Source organism: Anolis carolinensis, chromosome 2, assembly GCF_035594765.1.
Source record: "Anolis carolinensis isolate JA03-04 chromosome 2, rAnoCar3.1.pri, whole genome shotgun sequence".
Lineage (NCBI taxonomy): Eukaryota > Metazoa > Chordata > Lepidosauria > Squamata > Dactyloidae > Anolis > Anolis carolinensis.
In genome coordinates, this window is record NC_085842.1 from 232,557,443 (window position 1) to 232,577,663 (window position 20,221).

Sequence of the window (20,221 nt, forward strand, 5' to 3'; positions counted from 1 at the left end):
CCTTCAGGATTAGACCCATGGCTTAGCTGGAGGGATGGGACGGGATCCACAGCTGGAGATGCTGTTGGGCGTAGTCAGAGGTGTTCCAGCTCTGACGAGGAAAGTGATGAGGAAACGCCCGGGTTAAGGAGGACAGCTGACAGTGATGAAGATTTGTAACTGGCATAAAATGGGGCTTGGGAGCAATTGCAAATTGCGTCGGGCAAGGTAATCTGGGCAAACGCTTGGGATCCGTGTGTGTGTGGGACGCTTCCCTGAAGACTTGTGTGCTTTCCTGTGCTGAGACGTAAGTTGATTGGAATCCAAGGTCAGACGGCGGGAGGGATTGTGTGGGCATTTGTTTGTGCAAACCTGTGCTTACTCTTATTAGCTTGACCTTCCGTCGTCTTTCTGACGGACGCCATCTCCTGCTTTGAGAACCCGGACTGAACTGACCACGGCTTGTCTTCCCCCCTTCTTGGACTTGGAAAAACTACAAACGTCTGTTTCTGGCTTTGATCTACGGAACGGAACTGGTCTACTCTACTTCTGCAATCCTTGGCTGAATTGCTCGTGTTGGAGATCCTGTCTACTGTGTGTGTGTGGGAGCGACGCAAGTTACTCTAAGCACAGTGCTGGCAGCAGAGAGGAATCTGCTGCCAATTAGTTGCATTCTTTGTATCTTTTGTTCCTTGGCTTTTGTTCTGTTAATACCTAGGCTGAAGCAAGCAGTTTGTTTTTACCCGGATTAAACTCCGGTTTAATCCGGTTTATCTTTTGAACATTTACTTTTGTCCCTTTTTGCTACTAAAGGCAAAAACTGCCTGGCCCTTGTGTTTTTACGGGCATTTTTGAGTTCTGTAATCTAATAAACTCTGTTACTTTGAATCTTGTGGCGTTCTGTCTATGACAGATTGCCCGACGCCCATAAAAAGTTTATTGCAGCAATAAACCCGTCAGGAAGACGATGGATGAGTTAAGAGCCAAAGTAGACCAATTGCAAACGGCCTTTACCGTAAGCCAAACAGCTTTTGCTGTGAAAGGACATGTTTTGACTCCTGAACGCTTTGACGGAACCAGGTGCAAGTTGCCAACCTTTTTGGCACAAGTGGAGCTTTATTTTTCACAGCTCAGTGTTCATGCTTTTCCTACTGACACTAGTAAGGTGGCTTTTATTTTGAGTTTGTTGACCGGTCCCGCAGGACAATGGGCCACTAATTTAATTTTGGGAAATGACCCAGTCAAGGACAATTTGAATAATTTCAAAAAGTTGTTAACTGATACTTTTGGGGATCCTCTCCGCACGGAGAACGCTGGGTGGGCTCTGTATCGGTTGAAACAGGGAAAGGGGACTGTTTTGGATTACTTAAATAAGTTTAACCTGTATCGCCACCAGCTGGATTGGGGGGAAAATGCATTCATGCTTTTATTTACTGCCGGGTTAAGTGATATGCTCCAGGATGAATTAGCACGCTTGGAGCCGGCTGAAAGCTGGGACGCCTTAGTAGCTAAGGTGCTGCGTTTAGACGCAAGGTTCGAGGCTCGTAAACACTCAAAAGCAATGTGTGCGCCACCCATGCATGTAACCAGGGCACCTGTGGTGATGGGGGAAGAGCCCATGGAGCTTGGGGTCTTTAAAAAACTGTCTACAGAGGAAAAGAGCCGTAGGAGGCAGCTGGGCTTGTGTTTGTACTGTGGGAATGCTGGGCATTTTGCCAAAAATTGTAATGTGAAACCTTCCCAGCTTTCGGGAAAAGGCCAGCCCTAGTGCGACGTGAGTCCAACGCACTAGGGCTCCTCAAGCAGTCAACTGAGGGGAGGAAGCATGTTTTCGTACCCATTACATTATCTGTTGGGGGAAGGGAACTTGTTTCTACTCTGGCACTGCTGGACTCAGGAGCTACGGTCTCCTATATAGATATTGAGTTTGCTAAGAAGCATGGCATTCCTAGAGTGCGCAAGGCATGCGACGTGTGGGTGGAGGGAGCAGATGGGAGACTGCTGGAGACTGGGGTGGTTAACCAGGAAACCTCAGCAGTAACGTGGGAGGTGCAGGGAGTAACGGGAACGTTTGTGTGGGATATTACGAGCTTGCCTAGATATGATGTGATCCTGGGGATGGATTGGCTAGCTGTAGTAAACCCACAAGTGGATTGGGCAACACGTAAAGTGATCTTAAAGAGGCAGGATTGTTGCACTTTAAACGTTACTCATGCTGATATGGAGGGAGTGCCTGCTGAGTATGGGGAGTTCTCTGATGTATTTTGTAAAAGAGAAGCGGACAAATTACCACCGCACAGGCCATATGATTGCGCCATCAAGCTGGCAGAAGGTGCGAAACTGCCAGCAGGGAGGCTGTATGCCTTGACTGTACCGGAAAGGCAAGCTTTGCGGGAGTTTTTAGATGAAAATTTAGCCAAGGGGTTTATTCGCCCATCTAGTTCTCCAACTGCGGCACCAGTATTCTTTGTAGCCAAAAAGACTGGGGAACTTAGGTTGGTCTGCGACTATCGGATCCTAAACAAATACACCATTCGGGATAGGTACCCGCTCCCTTTAATCTCGGAACTGTTATCAAGGGTGCAAGGGGCTAAGGTCTTTACCAAGCTTGACCTGCGGGGGGCCTATAACTTAATCCGTATACGGGAAGGGGATGAATGGAAGACGGCATTTAACACGTGTTTCGGATGCCACGAGTTCCGAGTCATGCCTTTTGGGCTTTGTAATGCTCCTGCGGTCTTCCAGAGGTTCATGAACGATGTGTTCAGGGACCTAATTGACCAATTTTTAGTGATTTATTTGGATGATATCTTGATTTTTTCTAAGGACGAGAAAGAACATCGTCAACATGTCAAGCAGGTTCTGCACCGACTGCGGGCTAATGGGCTTTTCGCCAAGGCTTCCAAATGCGTCTTTCATGTGCCTGAAGTGGAGTTCCTAGGTCATGTAGTGTCAGGTAGGGAACTTAAAATGGACCCACATAAGGTTGACGCCGTCAACTCATGGCAGGAGCTGAAAACTAAGAAGGATGTACAAAGGTTCTTAGGTTTCGCTAATTACTACCGGGAGTTTATTCCGAATTTTGCAAAGCTCACGGTACCTTTGACGCAGCTTCTGCGCAAGAAACAGCCATTTGTGTGGGGGCGGGAAGCTCACGAGGCGTTTCTACAACTTAAGTCTAGTTTTCAATCGGACAACATACTAACCCATCCTGATGTTGACAAACCGTTCGTGGTAGAAGCGGACGCTTCTAGCTACGCGTTGGGGGCTGTATTGTCTCAGAAGGACTCCTCAGGGACCTTGCGTCCCTGTGGATTTTACTCGCGGCAACTAACACCCTTCGAGCAGAACTATACCATATGGGAGAAGGAGTTGTTGGCGATTAAGGTGGCGTTTGAGGTGTGGCGGCACTGGCTTGAAGGGGCACGGCACCAGATCGTGGTCAGATCTGATCACAAGAACTTAGAGCACTTGCAAACAGCAAAGAAGTTAAACCAGCGTCAAATCCGATGGGCTTTGTTTTTCTCCAGGTTTAACTTCAAGGTGCAGTTCGTAGAGGGGAAGGCAAACTTGCGGGCCGATGCTTTATCCCGCAAGCCGGAGTTTAAGACCAATGAGCAGGTTGTATGTCAGACCATCTTGCCTACTGCCTCTCTGTGTGTTGTAGATAATGAGCTCGGGTTACATGACCAGATCCTTGCGGCTCAGAGGGATGATGTGTGGACACAGGAGCAACTGATGCTGCTCTCAGCAGGTAACCGTACCATACTGCCGCATCTACAAGATCAAGACGGAGTATTGGTACGCAGGGGGCAGGTCTACGTACCAGTGGGGGCCCTCAGGTTGGAGGTGATTAGAGCCCACCATGACGAACCCATGGCTGGGCACTTTGGCAGATTCAAGACCGTGCAGCTCATTACCAGGAGCTATTGGTGGCCAAAGATGCGGCAAGACATTCTGCGCTTTTGTGACAGCTGCGCCGTTTGCCAGCAGAGTAAGACGCCTGTTGGGCGCCCTAGAGGGTTGTTGTCGTCTTTACCTGTTCCGGACAGGCCATGGCAAATCATTTCCATGGATTTCATTTCAGATTTGCCTAAGTCTGGGGGTTATACTTGTATTTGGGTGGTGGTGGATTTATTTAGTAAACTGGCTCATTTTATTCCTTGTTCAACCATTCCGGCGGCCCCTACGTTGGCCTTACTATTTACTAAGCACATCTATCGTTTGCACGGAGCACCCGAGGTGATTATTTCAGATAGGGCTCCGCAATTTGTGTCACGCTTTTGGAAACATTTCCATGAGTGTTTGGGGACTAAGTTAAACGTTTCTTCAGCTTTCCATCCGCAAACGGATGGACAGTCGGAACGGGTTAATGGGCTCTTAGAGCAATATCTGCGTTGTTTTTGTTTAGACCAACCCACGGCTTGGGTGAAGTGGCTACCGGTGGCGGAATTTGCTTACAACAATGCGGTGCACACATCTAGTCAGCATACGCCGTTTGAGCTAACTTATGGTTTTCACCCACGGGGAGGTGTGGCGCCGTCGACCAATGTGGTCTCTTCGGACCCTGTGTACCGCTCTACGGAAATGGCTGCATTGCATGATGTTGCCCGTCGCTTACTGCTGGAAGCTAAGGCAACGCAGAAGACTCAGGCTGACCGCCACAGGCAGGCAGGGGAGGAGTTGGAAGAAGGGGATTTGGTGTGGTTATCTTCCAAACATATTAAACAGGCTGGGGGAAAGTTTGCGCCTCGGTATTTGGGTCCCTTTCCTATCGTTAAAAAGATTTCTTCCGTTGCGTTTCGTTTGCGTTTACCGTCTAGTTTAAAGGTCCATCCAGTCTTTCATCGTTCACTGTTGAAACTTGATACCTCTAGTCGTCGTGGTGCTATAGCGGAGGGTATCACTGCCACTTCTCCGCCATCGGGGGAGGAGGCCTTTGTGAGAGGGGATAGTGTTATGATTGAGCCTCATGGCTCTGTTACTGACAGACGTGGGCGTAAGACTCCTCGGGAGTCAGATACTCTCGAGGAGCGAGAGAGAAAAAGACTGCGAGACATATTTGCAGCACCATCTGACGAAGAATCTTTCGAAGGGTTTACGGAGAGAATGGAGGAGGGGCTGGTTAGCTCAGAGGAGGATGAGATGGATTGGACTCGGGTAAGGGAGGAATTGGGTGCCACTGGCCATGATGGGACAGAAGATGAATGGGGACCTTCAGGATTAGACCCATGGCTTAGCTGGAGGGATGGGACGGGATCCACAGCTGGAGATGCTGTTGGGCGTAGTCAGAGGTGTTCCAGCTCTGACGAGGAAAGTGATGAGGAAACGCCCGGGTTAAGGAGGACAGCTGACAGTGATGAAGATTTGTAACTGGCATAAAATGGGGCTTGGGAGCAATTGCAAATTGCGTCGGGCAAGGTAATCTGGGCAAACGCTTGGGATCCGTGTGTGTGTGGGACGCTTCCCTGAAGACTTGTGTGCTTTCCTGTGCTGAGACGTAAGTTGATTGGAATCCAAGGTCAGACGGCGGGAGGGATTGTGTGGGCATTTGTTTGTGCAAACCTGTGCTTACTCTTATTAGCTTGACCTTCCGTCGTCTTTCTGACGGACGCCATCTCCTGCTTTGAGAACCCGGACTGAACTGACCACGGCTTGTCTTCCCCCCTTCTTGGACTTGGAAAAACTACAAACGTCTGTTTCTGGCTTTGATCTACGGAACGGAACTGGTCTACTCTACTTCTGCAATCCTTGGCTGAATTGCTCGTGTTGGAGATCCTGTCTACTGTGTGTGTGTGGGAGCGACGCAAGTTACTCTAAGCACAGTGCTGGCAGCAGAGAGGAATCTGCTGCCAATTAGTTGCATTCTTTGTATCTTTTGTTCCTTGGCTTTTGTTCTGTTAATACCTAGGCTGAAGCAAGCAGTTTGTTTTTACCCGGATTAAACTCCGGTTTAATCCGGTTTATCTTTTGAACATTTACTTTTGTCCCTTTTTGCTACTAAAGGCAAAAACTGCCTGGCCCTTGTGTTTTTACGGGCATTTTTGAGTTCTGTAATCTAATAAACTCTGTTACTTTGAATCTTGTGGCGTTCTGTCTATGACAGAGCAGGAGGGGAAAAGCCATAGAAAGTGCATAGTCTTTCATCTGACCAATGCTTCTGTGTTGTTTCATTCTTGATATCTGAATTACATTCATTTCATTTAGCATATAAAATCTGCACAGAATCCAGTCTACATAGCCCAGACCCACACAATCTTTGCTTGCTCGCTTTTTATTTTCATTGTGGGGGGAGCTTATGTACATAGGATTCTCTACTTGTAGCCCCCCTCCTATTGTGTGCTGGCAAGGACTGTTGATACAAGGCAGGATAAGTGCTGTGCATGAAGTGAAAAAGATACAAACCTCCCAAGTGTGTGCAGAGCTTTCAATTTGCTTGCTTTTCCAAGTCCCAGCTGTGAGAACTGCAGATGTCATTCATGTGAGAACAGATGCTCGCTCCTTCCCTCTCCCGGCTCCCCACCTTCCTTACGTCCTCCCAAAAAAGAAAGATGTTCCATTAACTTGCCTCACAATCTTTTTGATTGTGAGGCAAGGCTTTAAAAGGCAATAAATCTGCCTTCTCATTATGAAGAGATTGATTTATGGCAAGCACAACTGTTGGACTGAGAACATGAAAGTACAGGTTAGCACTTAATTTTTTGCTGGACTAGACATTATCACTGCTGTTTGTGTGTGTTTGGGGATTTTTTGTTTTATTACTTGGATTGGTAATTTATATCTATGCATGTCCAACATCTGTCTTCATTAATTTGAACAGAAATCAAGGAGTTCTACCTAACTTAATGTTGCAGCCTCTGGAGTCTTTTAAACAAAGGCTGGATGGCCGTCTGTCAGGTGTGCTTTGAATGCTATTTTGCTGCTTCTTGGCAAGGGGTTGGACTGGATGGCCCACGAGGTCTCTTCCAACTCTATGATTCTATGAATGAGTTTCCATTCCAATACAGGGTTAGATGGGCATTTACATTGGGCCAAAATGATCTGAATATTCTGTTACGATGGCCCTGCCATTTAAAAAAAAATCACCCTAATATAAATATTTCTTCTTTGTCACCCTACTAGTCTTAACTGGCTTCAAGATTGCAGGCTTCCAACTAAAAGAGATGTCATATTGCTAAATTTGCTAGTCTCCTACTTGCATTTGATACAAATATACCTTTCCTTCCCGTGGCCCTGCTGTTGCTTGTTATTCTTGATATCCTGAATGTACCGTTGCCCTCTGGCAAACAATCAGACCTATTCCTGTTGCACAACTAATTGAGGATTGTCTTGGCAATTGTGTATGTATACTTGAGAGCTTCCCAGCGCCAAGGTTCATAAGAAGTTCACAGGTTTATTGGCTTTCATGCTAAAGCACCAAGGATATCAACGTAGCCAACTTAACCATAAGTTACATGAAAGGATGTTGGCATGTTTCTGTGACGGCGACTAGGTAGCTGACTAGATACACACACACACACACTTTTAAATTATTTTGCATTTGTAATATAAATCCTAAAGTATTCTTCACACTGGTAGAAATTATGGGAATTTTTGTGCAGGTTTAAACCTTTCTGGTGAAAAAATGTAATTTTATCAAAACCCTTATTTTTCCATAGAAAAACTATTTTGCACAAAATGACCATTTTTGCAATAACAAAAAATTTTCTGTTAGTGATGTTTTTTTTAAAAAATCTACAATTTTTTTTAAAGACAATTAATGGGATCGACCATTTCTTCAGTGTCCTTTTCTCATAGAGGATGAGAAATAAAACAAATCTTCTTTTCATTGCTATACCAGATGCATCTCAGCTGAGATCAGTCAAACTGGAAAGCACTTTTCCCAATTCCTAAAGCAGAGGCTATAGGTTGCCTTTTGTATAGGGCCAAACGATATCCTACAAACTATATTTCGGATCTGAGCTTACAGGGTCAGCAAAAACGTTATGAATCCATATCATGCGCAAGCATTGCTTTTTGAGAAGACAATAATTTCATATGCAACACATTTATTGGTAACGATTTCTTAACATTTAATCTGTTGGTCTTATAAATGAATCCTTTTTTTCATGTTACACTTTGTTCATAGCATACAGAGTCAAATTTATGCATTTGGGAGATTAGAGTTGCTTTGTCTTGCAGACATTTTTGCTTTTCATACACCAGCCTTTTCAAAACCGCGTGTTTCCTCTTTGGATCAAGTAACCATTTTTTAAAGTACAGTAGAGTCTCACTTATCCAACATAAATGGGCCGGCAGAATGCTTGATAAGCAAAAATGTTGGATCATAAGGAGGGATTAAGGAAAAGCCTATTAAACATCAAATTACATTATGATTTTACAAATTAAGCACCAAAACATTATGTTTTACAACAAATAGAAAGAAAGAGCAGTTCAATACACGGTAACGTTAGGTAGTTACTGTATTTACGAATTCAGCACCAAAACATCACAATGTATTAAAAACATTGACTACAAAAACATTGATTACTAAAAGGCCGACTGCCTTGGATAATACAGAACGCTGGATAAGTGAAAGTTGGATAAGTGAGACTCTACTGTACTCACATCTCAGATTGATGTTACTCATAGATCACTTACTCCAATATAGATAGATTGGCCTTTACTTAGCTTGTCCTGACCATTCTAATTGTTTCACCTTGACCTATCAATTGAGTATCTGTATTCCTGCTTGGAATTCACCTGCAGTATTTTAAGATACAGTACCACTGTTGGCAAGAATCTTACTGGAGATAATTTTTATTTTTAAAATTACATTTGTGGGGAGAGATTTGGCATGTAAACAAGTGTCTTTATGTTCTCAAAACAACACATGTATTGGGCAATTTAGTGTGTTATAAAAAGTCTGAATTGTACCGATATTCCTATAGCCCTGCCTATAACATTGTCATAATTCCTTCTAATAGTAACCTAGATGGTTGAGTATGTATTTATTTGGAAACAAAATGAGGCTTTGCCAAAAAAAAAGGCAAGAAGTTTCCTTGCTATGTTTCAGTATTGAAATGTGTATATCAAAAGAGAATTGTTTTTCAAGGCAAAAACATAGTGACAGCAATGCACCCATGCACAACAAGGCAGATGCAAACAGATGAAATAGTATCAGTAAACCTTAAGCTATTTTGCCAAACAAGTATAGGCAAGTCCGGGCTGTGTCTCCTTCCTCTTACACTGGTCACATAGGCATCCTCCAGTCTCAATCATCTCAGGCCCCCCCCCCCTTTTTTTTTTTTGAAGGGAGATAATGTTTATTGGTTTCTTAACATTTAATCTGTTGGTTTTATGAATGAATCACATTTGTTTAATATTTCTCCTTGTTAAATAGAATCAGAGTCAAATTTAAATTTATAGAGTTGAGTTGCTCCACTGTTTCGTCTGTTTGTACCTTCTTTATTCTGCAAGGAAAGGCTTTGTAAATCAAAGCACCACTTTCTTCCTGATGAGTGAGCAAGCTGGTGGGAGTGGGGAAAGGGTAGGCTGGAGTTGGAACTGAAACTAAAAATAAAGTATTTTAGATGCTCGGGTCTTGCTTCCCAGTCTGCCCATACAACAGCCAGAATTTGGCATCCCTGCAATGTAGTACTAGACATCTTGTCAAAAATGTGTATATTTCGTGTACCGATGTGCAACCTTTACCCTTAGGAATGTGGCCATTATTTTCTGAACTGTTAATGATGTTTAGATTTTTAAAGGGTATCTTTGCATGAGGTGAGGGTGCTGGAGTCTCTTTTTACACAATGTTTGTTTTACATTTTTACACAATGTTTGTTTTACATTTTTACACAATGTTTTTTAAGAGTTTGCTGAAACCAAAGTCATTTGTAATTATTTAAAATTTTGGAGAGCCAATGAGTGAACTAATTTTTGTGGTTTTGTTTTGTTTTGCGTGTGTTGTCTACCCTTATTCTCTTGCCCAACCAAGTCTGAGCAACCTAGTCCTGCCAGTTCAAGCTCGAGTTCCAGCTCCAGTTTTACACCATCTCAGAACAACAGACAACAAGGTAACGATACAGAGAGAAAAGGGACTGCAAACCAGGCAAATGACACAACAAATGGCATTTCAGATGGCTGTATATTTCATTTTGCTTGTTTTTGCTATTTATTTATTTCTATCCCACTTTATCTCTCTAAAAAGAGACTCAAAGCAGGTTACCAAATTCACACTGATTTAATGGGTCCATTGTAGTTTATTTAGGCAGTGCTGTCCTACCCTCTTTCTCATTTCATACCAGAACTTTGCACTGTAAGTTGACCTGAAAGAGAGGGTAACTGGATCCGCTCATGGTGGCTGAGTGTCTCCCTTATTGTAGGTTGACACACTAACCCAGAAATGTGGAATATGATGCCCTCCAAATATTATTGCACTCCTTTACCATTGACTCTGTTGAGGGATCCAACACCTGGAGGAAGAGTTCCAGTCACCTTAGTTCCAGTTGAGAGTCTGCTGTAGTAAGCTTGTGGTCTAGCTAAGTGGATTGGCCATGATATGTGATGCAATTTTTGAAATACATTTAATATTGTAGCGTTTTGCCCCACATGTTGCCTTCTTCATGTTAGTGAACACTCATTTGTGAGTGGAAATAGCTCAGAGTCATGTATGAATTGGATACCAATGTTCAAAGGGTAGCACTGACATGTTTTTCTGAAGCAAAGTAAAGCAATAATTTGCTATGGATAGAACAACCTGAGAACAACTTCCCCAAAAATTGACAAACATACAAAAAATAGGTATCAGTAAGACAAAACCACAGAAAACCTCTTTCAAGTTCCAAAAACATTTTTAAAACCATTGAGATAAACAAATTTCTTAGGCTTTATTGACTTTGGCTTTGCAGCTAATCTCTGTTCAGTTTGGAGGAAGTTAGATTCTGTCTCTGCCAAAAATCCTTGCCCTAACCAGTTTACATGAAAATAGTTGAGAGAGTTCCTGTTGGATTGTTTCTGTTATAAATGGCATAATATGTTTGTTCTTAATCAGCTGCTTTTAAATGCAGGAAATATTAGAAGAAACCCTGGACTTCTTTCCCAGAGGCATTTTTTTCTCTATTTTATAGATGCCTAAATGCCTTAAATGTATATTTTTTCTTCTGTAAAGACTGCAGGCAGCCCGTTTCTAATACTTCCTTTGGCAGCAGATCACTGTGTTAGAAGTAATAGATCAAAATCAGTATGATGTAGTGTCACAGACTTTTTTATATGCATCGCCTCATTAGTTTCGCAAATGCCAAAGCCTTGAGCACCCATTTAGTTCTATCAGCTAGCATTCTGTATTGCAGTTAAAGTTTCATAACCTAGCAGTTACACATCCATAGCTACTCCATAGTCTTGTTGTAAGACTATGTAAATTTCCCTCTAGACCACTTTAATAGAGAGTGGCTGCCTCAGGTGAAATAGATCTGTTCAGCTACTAGAGTAGGTCCCGAATCCTGTTTCATATGCTTCTTTCATGGTTTTGTACCATTTTGTCCATTCGGATTGAACTGAACGGTACAACCCCATGGGAACAAAAAAAACCCAGTGAAACAAAAGGCAGAGGGGAACGGTAGCCATTTGGTCAGCTGATTTTTGGCACTTGGCTGTAGGCCCTGGCTCACAGAGCCTTCAGCCAAGCACCAGCGCTCGATGCTCGTAGGCCCTGCCTGCCGGGCCGATGAACATCGAGCACTCAATGTCTCGTAGGCCCGGCTCGCAGGGACTACAGTCGAGCACTGACCGCTTGATTGTAAGCCCTGCAATCCAGGCCTGCGAGCCATAAAGCACTCAATGTCTCATAGGCCCAGCGCGCAGGGCCTACAGTTGAGTGCCGAACGCTTAATGTTCATAGGCCTGGCTCGCATGGCTTATGAGCACTGAGCTGTCGGCACTCGCCTGTTGGCCCAGCTCGCAGGGCCTGGCGATTTGCCGCCCAAGGCCTGAAAAAAAATGGGTTTTTTGGACCTTGGATGGAAAAGCCCATTTGTATAGGCGCCCATTTCCGTAAGTGGCGGACGAAAACAGAAACGGACCCATACGAATGGAACAAACAGAAACGGTAAGTAATTCCATACAAACGCACAAGTCTATCACCTACCAAATGGAGCAGAAAGAGGATGGCATTTCTGGCCCGTCTCCACCATTTAGCAACTCTCAGAAGCAGAAGGTCCATTTGAGTTTGCCATTGTAGCCTTGCTCACTGATAGGAAGGGGACGGAAATGTTATCCTCTTTGAAACCTGGTCAGTAGTTGAACAGACCTCCTTTGCCTAATGTAACAGCTGGCTTTAAAGTGGGCTAAAGGGTTGAGCCTGGTAGTTACACATATGTCACTAAATAGCATATGTTGGATATTGGCAATCATCTTGATTATGTTTCAGAAATGCAATTATAATGTACATTTGTGGAATTGTTGAAACCAAACCAGTAGGGCAGTAGGGTTTTGTTTTGCATTCTTGTTGCTGTTTAACGATATATTCCAGCACACAGTAAACTCACAATGTTTTTTGTTAATCCATATCAGAAATACAAGAATCGGGAGGGCTTTATGTTTGGATTTTTTTTTAACCAGTGAAATTTTCCAGCCTCACAATATTATGGCCTCGAGGCTCATTATAGTCTCCATCACTGTTTTGGATGAGTGCTTTATGTTTGGGGCTAATATGTTTTATTATTGTAAAATTAAGCCTAATTACAACATTGTGTTAGCAAACAGCCAACTGTACTTTCTTTCCATCGCCTCCTCCCTGCAGTCTTCTGTGCCACCCAAAAAATATTCCACAGATTGTCAGTCCTCCATAGCAGGACTTCTTAAAGCTTTTCCACTTGAAGTCCCTTTCCATCTGAGAAATGTTAATGCAACCTTGGTTTTATAGGTATATCAAATAGGTGTACAAATCAGACATTGAGTGATGCTAAATCACCATTTGCAAGGCTTACTAAACAAGCTGATTTTCCTATTTATGAAGTACAGTTGAAGAATTTTCTATAGAGTCCACTGTAAACACTGCATGTTTGCTAATGTCTAGGTGGCATTCAGACACCTTTTACTGTTGCCAAATTCTTAGCAACCACAACATTGAGTTAAGAGGATCCCATTTGGGATCGGGACCCACAATTTAAGAAACAGTCCTCTATGACAGGTTTTATAAGTGGGTGAGGGCTAAAGTAGCAAATATAATCTCTCCTTCTATTTCTGCTAACCAGACGATCCCACCCTTATTAACCTTTCAGTCATATTGATCAGTTTCCTTTTAATATTGAAATTTAATATTAAAATATTCTATTTTACTATGTATGTAAACAAATTGCAATAAAAAGCATTTTAAAAAAAATATTGAAAGCACCAAATACAGTGATCTGTATGCAAACCTTTTTTGCATAAATGCATATGTGGAAGGAGGAAAGGGTTTACTTTCTAAGTGGGCTTGTCGGAGCCACTCTTTCTCCCACTTTCTTCTTGTGAAATAGGAATAATCATGACAGTATCATCATTCATTCTACAAATATTGTGAGAGTAAATGTGGTCCTTTATTAAGAAAATTAGAAATAATTTCAGTTACTTTATCCTTTTTTATTTTTTATCAGAGAATTTGGTTATTGATTGGACTGGAATTTTCCAAGATGATACATCCCTCTGTACATTAAAGGAACATCTGCAGATTAGATCTGAGCTATAATTTATATCTTATATCACAATAATAACTTCACTGTTAGCATATTTTCAAACTTGTGATTAGTCTTCAATGGAAACCCAGGAGCCCCCAGTGGCACAATGGGTTAAACCCTTGTGCCGACAGGACTGCTGACCGAAAGGTCAGCGGTTCGAATTCGGGGAGCGGGGTGAGCTTCCTTCTGTTAGCTCTAGCTCCCCATGCAGGGACATGAGAGAAGCCTCCTACAGGATGGTAAAACATCAAACATCCAGGCGTCCCCTAGGCAACATCCTTGCAGACAGCCAATTCACACCAGAAACAATTTCCAGTTTCTCAAGTCGCTTCTGATTTGAAAAAAAAGGAAACCCAGACTACTCTTGAAGATTGAGGACACTGTTAACATGAGTAAAAATTGTACGCTACTTCCATCAGTGTGTTTCATTGAAAAATTGTATTCAGAAAACAGTAATGTCATTGCACAACTCCTTTCCGATTCTGTCTCTGGTATCCATTTCATAAAATGGATTTCCTAGAGAGCAGACATTTTTGTCAGATATACAAAAAGACATATCCTTTTTGTGAAAATCTATTTAACAACAATTTTAATTGTTCACATTTAGGAGCCTAATCCTAAAACTGCTCTCTTAATACAACTTTATTAATTGAAGGAGGATTAGGATCTCTGTTCAGTTCCAGGATAAAGATAGGTCTCTGCTAGTGGCATTGACACAGTTTATATGTATGAAACTAGCAAAGAGCTTGCTTGACCTGACATTGACCTTAGAATAAAGAAGACAGCTAAATCTAAGTAGATCAAAAACAGGCAGACAAAGAATGCCTTGGCCAGAGCAAGTTGCAATCACAATGATTTATTAGACTATGATTTTCAATACATGGATTAACCTAACAAAGTGTACTATTACTGGTAGCCTCTTTTAAATCTTTTTAGATATAAGATACTAGTATAATAATAACCTTCGATGATTTCAAAAAATAAAATCTTTTTCTTTAAGATGCGTTCTATTCTCCGAAAGCCAGCTTACATTGCTTAACATTCCAAGGGGCCTAATTCTGCAACCACTTAAGGCGCTAATCTCTTTGTTGTCACAAATAATCCTGTTTTAAGTCAACTGGTCATTGAATAAATTTACTTTTGTTTAAGCATTTGCTACACCCCCCTCCCCCTTGCATTACACCTTTTGTTTAACAGCCAAGTCTTCATTCTCGCTTTCTTAAAACCTGTTAGGACCTGTTCTGTTATAGAGCGGAACAATAGTTGGACTTGCATGTAAATTCCCCTTGTTGATTTGAGTTACATTTTGTTTTTTTGTTCACCAGGTCCTTTGAGGTCTATAATGAAAGATCTGCATTATTCTGATGATAATGAAGATGAATCTGATGAAGCAGATGAGAATGACAATGACTCTGAGATGGAGAGACCTTTAAATACTCATGGAGGAAGCAGGGGTCGCAGGTGAGGATTTGAAAAGTAAATACAAAACAAATTCCAAATGATCCATAGGCTGAAGAATTGAGCCAAAGAGTCTACTGTCTGAGACAGAGATAGGAGCAAACATTCAGCAGATTCACAGACAAACTATGTACAGTAGAGTCTCGCTTATCCAACATAAACGAGTTGGCAGAATGTTGAATAAGCGAAAATGTTGGATAATAAAGAGGGATTAAGAAAAAGCCTATTAAACATCAAATTACATTATGATTTTATAAATTAAGCACCAAAACATTATGTTTTACAACAAATCAACAGAAAAAGCAGTTTAATACATGGTAACGTTATGTAGTAATTACTGTATTTATGAATTTAGCACCAAAACATCGCAATGTATTGAAACATTACTAAAAAATTGACTACAAATAAAGATAGAATTGCATAAAATGAAATTACAGTAACAACTTTGTTGGAAGTTAAATCTGTAAAAGGTTCCATCCTGTGAAGATTTTTAAAAATCTGTGATCCTTGCCTGCCCAGAGAAACAGCTATGGATCCGGGCGGGAGGCAGACTGGATTGGATAATACAGAATGCTGGATTAGCGAAGGTTGGATAAGTGAGACTCTACTGTACCTACAGGGTGGTGGAAGCATAAAGATAAGGATTGTCTAGGAGGTTGGACATCTTTGGAAGGAGTCTAGGCAGTCAGTGTAAGAAATAAAGTGGGGTGGGTTTTTTTTAATATAATGCTTTATACCCTCCTATTTATGTGGTACTGAAGAATATGCCATGAACACACATTCAACCACATCTTTAACTTGCAAGTGACCATGGGGTCACCATAAATCCACAAGCAACTTGAAGGCACATATACATATATACATAGAGGCATTGCTCTCCTGCTTATTCTTTGTTCACAATGTGCTATTCTTATAAGTGAGATGTAATCCATGATATGCAGTTAATGAAAACATTATTATTATTATTATTATTATTATTATTATTATTATTATTATTATTATATATTTATATTACATGCAATATTACTAATAATATTGTGATATAGTTGTATAATATAATATATTGTATGTATATATACTTGTAAACCGCCCTGAGTCCCCTTCGGGGTGAGAAGGGCGGTATATAAATGTCGCAAATAAATAAAATAAATAAATAAATTAATCAAGTTTGTAGCTTGGTTCTTTGTTTCTGATTTCATGATATTGTTGCCATTATTTATATTCCCATTAGTGGGATCTGAAAACCATTGATGCAATTCAGACTTTTTATATATTGTTTTGGCTCTTTATTTCTGATCTCAAAAGATTGTTGCCAATTTTTTTCAGTTTTCTCTCTCAGATTATGAGGGCATCTCCCGCACCCTTGGAAATAAAATCTGAATTGAATTATGAAACAGGTTGCAAACAGCATACAACTCCTTTTGTGTCTTAGTCATATTGCTTGCTTCAGTAAAATTGTAATACCTTTTTCTTTCTTGTCTCAGGGTTAGTTTAAGTGATGGAAGCGACAGTGACAGCAGTTCAGCATCATCGCCACGACGCCATGAACCTCCGCCTTTATTAAAAACCAATAACAACCAGGTACTTGCTTGTGGTATGATGGCTATGGTCGTGATCACCTTATTGTCCAGTGAATGGCTTTCCTTTCCTCAGTCTTGGGAGCTAATTACAGAGTGAATTTGAACAAACTGTTCAACTACAGGTTTGTTGTCCATGCTTGAGCACTGTACAAGTTTACCCTGCAGTGTTTGTAGAGCTGCAGAGCAGGGCTGTGTCCTTGTTTTTTGTCTTCACGATTACTAAGATAATTGTAGGATTTTTGTCCCCAACTCATTTGTATAATTTGGAAATAGCTACCTAATATTTTAGCCTCTTTCACACATTATTTGCTTGAAGAGGATTGGAAAGGGTTTGGGAGTGATGCTTCTGTCAGAATTCATCCGTATCTATTAATTGAAGCTTGTCCAAATAAATGCTCTAGAACCCCAGTCATGCAGCGTCCTAGATTATGTAGATGCATGTCTCAAGTTTAGACATTCATGCCCTTATGGCCATATAGTGACCGAGTCTAGTGATGCAATCCTATTCCACTGCAACATAAGGACATACCTTCATGTGGCTTGCATGTAGAAGGTTTTGTTTCTAATAGCCTATAGCTATATGCATGCCCCAGAGTGATGTGATTCATCTTGCCTAGCATGTAATAATAGTATTTAATGAGAATAATGCTGGAATGAATAGAGGACTGAAAAGACGTAATATACATCAACTTACCAATCACTGCAATAAAACTCAGGTGCATTCCATATAATTAAAACCTTAGCCAGCAGTTTGAATTAATAATTAGTTTTGAAACATGACTGAATGAACCCGAGATATACATTTTCAGCACAGTAGTGAGAGTACCAATAAGTGTGAGTTGAAGAAATACTTTTTAATTTCAAATTATTGATGAAAGCTCATTGACTATCACCCATCCCATTATCCCATTACATTATACTAGTAAGGCATCTGCCTTTTCAATTCCAAATGCTGGATTTTATTCCATTGAGATTCCCAAGATTGCTTCTGAATTTGTCACTCTATTTTGGAGACAGACGGACCAGATTGAAGTTTTTAAATATATATATATATATCCTTACAGTCGTACATTTTGGTTTTCTACAACTCAACTTGAACCTCTTTTGAAATATACAAGATAGTGGATGATGTATTTTCCGCATAAATGTAAAAATGGTCTGATAGCTATGCAAAGGCACATTGTCAAGTACAACTCCTGATTACCATATATACTCAGGTGTAAGCCAAGTTTTTCAGCCCTTTTTAAGGCTGAAAAAGCCCCCCTCACCTTAAACTCAGGTGAGGGTCTTGGTCAGCTTTCATTTAGGTCAGTTTATACTCGAGTATATACATAACCAGAGTTGGACAGTTTTATCTTAAATTACAGTTTTAAGTAAATATTCAAAAACATTTAACCTACTGATGCCTCAATGTAATTTCTTGGTATCTATTTTTATTTTTATTTTTGAAATTTACCAGTAGGTTTTGCATTTCCCATCCTCATCTTATACTCGAGTCAATGTGTTTTCCCATTTTTTGTGGTAAAATTAGGTGCCTTGGTTTATATTCAGGTCGGTTTATACTCGAGTATATATGGTAGTTAGTCTTCATAAACTCTAAATTGACAATTTTATGAAGAATAATTTGAATCTATGTTTATACTGATCACAGTCCTGCATTTTTAAAGACGAAGAGCTGTTTCATAAATGCAACATCTAGTGATGACATGCATGAATCAGGCATCATGGCTCAAGCATATCAGGGTACGCTTTCATATCAGCGGAAATGACTTGAGATTCAGTACTTCTCAAACAGAAATAACTCGTGCCTGAAGCAGCATGTCAGCAAATGACATGTTGTCAAGTCATTTTAGATCTATATTTAAATCAGTTTAATCAGCCACTCATTTTCAGGCTTTATGCATTCCTGGCATTCTATAGAAATATACCTTTATATCAATTAAACATATTAGTTGTGATCAGTGGAAAGTACTGTTCATTTCACTAAAATGTAAGGAGGAACTTTTGCTAGGTATCAAACCATAAAACTTGAGACATTTATATCTTTATGCTGTTGCAGACTCATACACAGCATTACTTCCATTGCTATAATAAACCTTTGGATTCGGCATCTGTGTATCATCCTGAATCCGGCAAAGTTAGAAATAAAATTCATAATTAGAGTAGTCCCAAAAATTGTCATTTCTTGCACAGTCTCAACAACAACAAAAATTCTTGGTTTTTTAGGCCAGTTCCTGGGGTTATTTGGGATGCTGATTCTGAGAATTGTATTGGATAGTCTGCATCAGCTCTAGTTTCTTAGATATGGTCTGTCAAATGACTGGGAAGTTTGTATCATAAATCTCTGCTTTTGGTATGAAATAGATTTTTGTGTGGTATACTTTTCTTTTAATTTTATGTTTCTTTCATGTTAAAATATATTGATTTCAATATTACATTAAAATATACCTGAGCAGAGCAGAGTGGTATATGACGTGCGTTCTGTATCTCAAAAATTAGAGCCATTTTTGTAATCAGCAGGCTAAATATACACAGAAGCAGGTATAACATTTGAGGTAACACAAAAGTGTTATTACCTTAGTGTATGTTAAATTGAAGTTAAATTTTGAGCGATAGATTTTATCTTTATCGCATCATTTAAGCCCAACTGGCATCCACATTAGGCTATTCAGATTTTTGTTTATCAAGGAGCTGGAACATGCCTTGGATTTGAAGCAAATCTCCAATAACTTGGCATATTTATGCATAAATAGTCAAAAGTGTTGTTAAATGATATGGATTCAGTATGTTGGATGTCAGAATTACTTCTGTAATTATAATTTCATGAGTGAATGTTTCGCCTCCTGCTGTTTATTTAAAGACTTTGTCAGTGTTTAAAAATACATAGATAGGTGTGTAGATAATTTTATTTTCTGATGTAAATTGCATGCAGTATGGAATTTAACAGGAGGCAGAAGTTCATTAGATAAATTGAACTCTAAACGTGCTTCAACAATAAAGACATTTGCGTATGGAACTGCAGATCACTCTCTGTCATGTGGTTTTGTTTTGTTTTCCAGATTCTAGAAGTGAAGAGTCCTATAAAACAGAATAAATCTGATAAACAGATTAAGAATGGGGATTGTGATAAGGTAAATAAGAATTAGTCTCTCTTTTTCTCCCACAAGTTTGGATCCAGAGTTAGTCATATTTAGAGTATACCTGTTAAACTTAACAGAACTTAAGTTACATTACTAAAGGACACTTGAACCCTTTCATAACACCACAAAAAGGAATGTGTTTCCTTTTCCATCTGCCCTATAGTCCTGGCAATTGATCAAAATGGATTTTTTTCAGCCCTATGATTTCAATTTCGGGGTGTAAAAAGAGCTGCTGCTCCCCACTTCCATCAGTAAATATCCAGCATTTAAATGGATCTGCCCAGACAATGTCCCATTGATTTCAGTAGATCTTTTCCAAGTGTGACCACGTCATCATTGCTCTAGAGCAGTGGTTCCCAAACTTATT

The 20,221-nt window shown here is 40.5% G+C and overlaps 1 protein-coding gene and 1 long non-coding RNA gene across 4 annotated transcripts in view; both read left to right on the forward strand.

The window, feature by feature from the left end:
- LOC134296588 (uncharacterized) overlaps nucleotides 1–9,885 on the forward strand; it is a 31,232-nt gene extending 21,347 nt beyond the window's left edge. The window contains exon 2 of the long non-coding RNA XR_010003383.1: nucleotides 6,091–9,885. This is a non-coding gene — a long non-coding RNA (uncharacterized LOC134296588). The remainder of the gene's footprint in view (nucleotides 1–6,090) is intronic.
- Nucleotides 1–20,221, forward strand: part of mllt3 (MLLT3 super elongation complex subunit) — a 163,084-nt gene that overhangs the window by 134,574 nt on the left and 8,289 nt on the right. For all 3 annotated transcript variants that reach the window (XM_008103479.3, XM_008103480.3, XM_062971881.1), the window contains 4 exons: nucleotides 9,959–10,037; nucleotides 15,002–15,137; nucleotides 16,619–16,715; nucleotides 19,774–19,845. In XM_008103479.3, coding sequence (XP_008101686.1) covers nucleotides 9,959–10,037; nucleotides 15,002–15,137; nucleotides 16,619–16,715; nucleotides 19,774–19,845 — 384 coding nt within the window. The remainder of the gene's footprint in view (nucleotides 1–9,958; nucleotides 10,038–15,001; nucleotides 15,138–16,618; nucleotides 16,716–19,773; nucleotides 19,846–20,221) is intronic.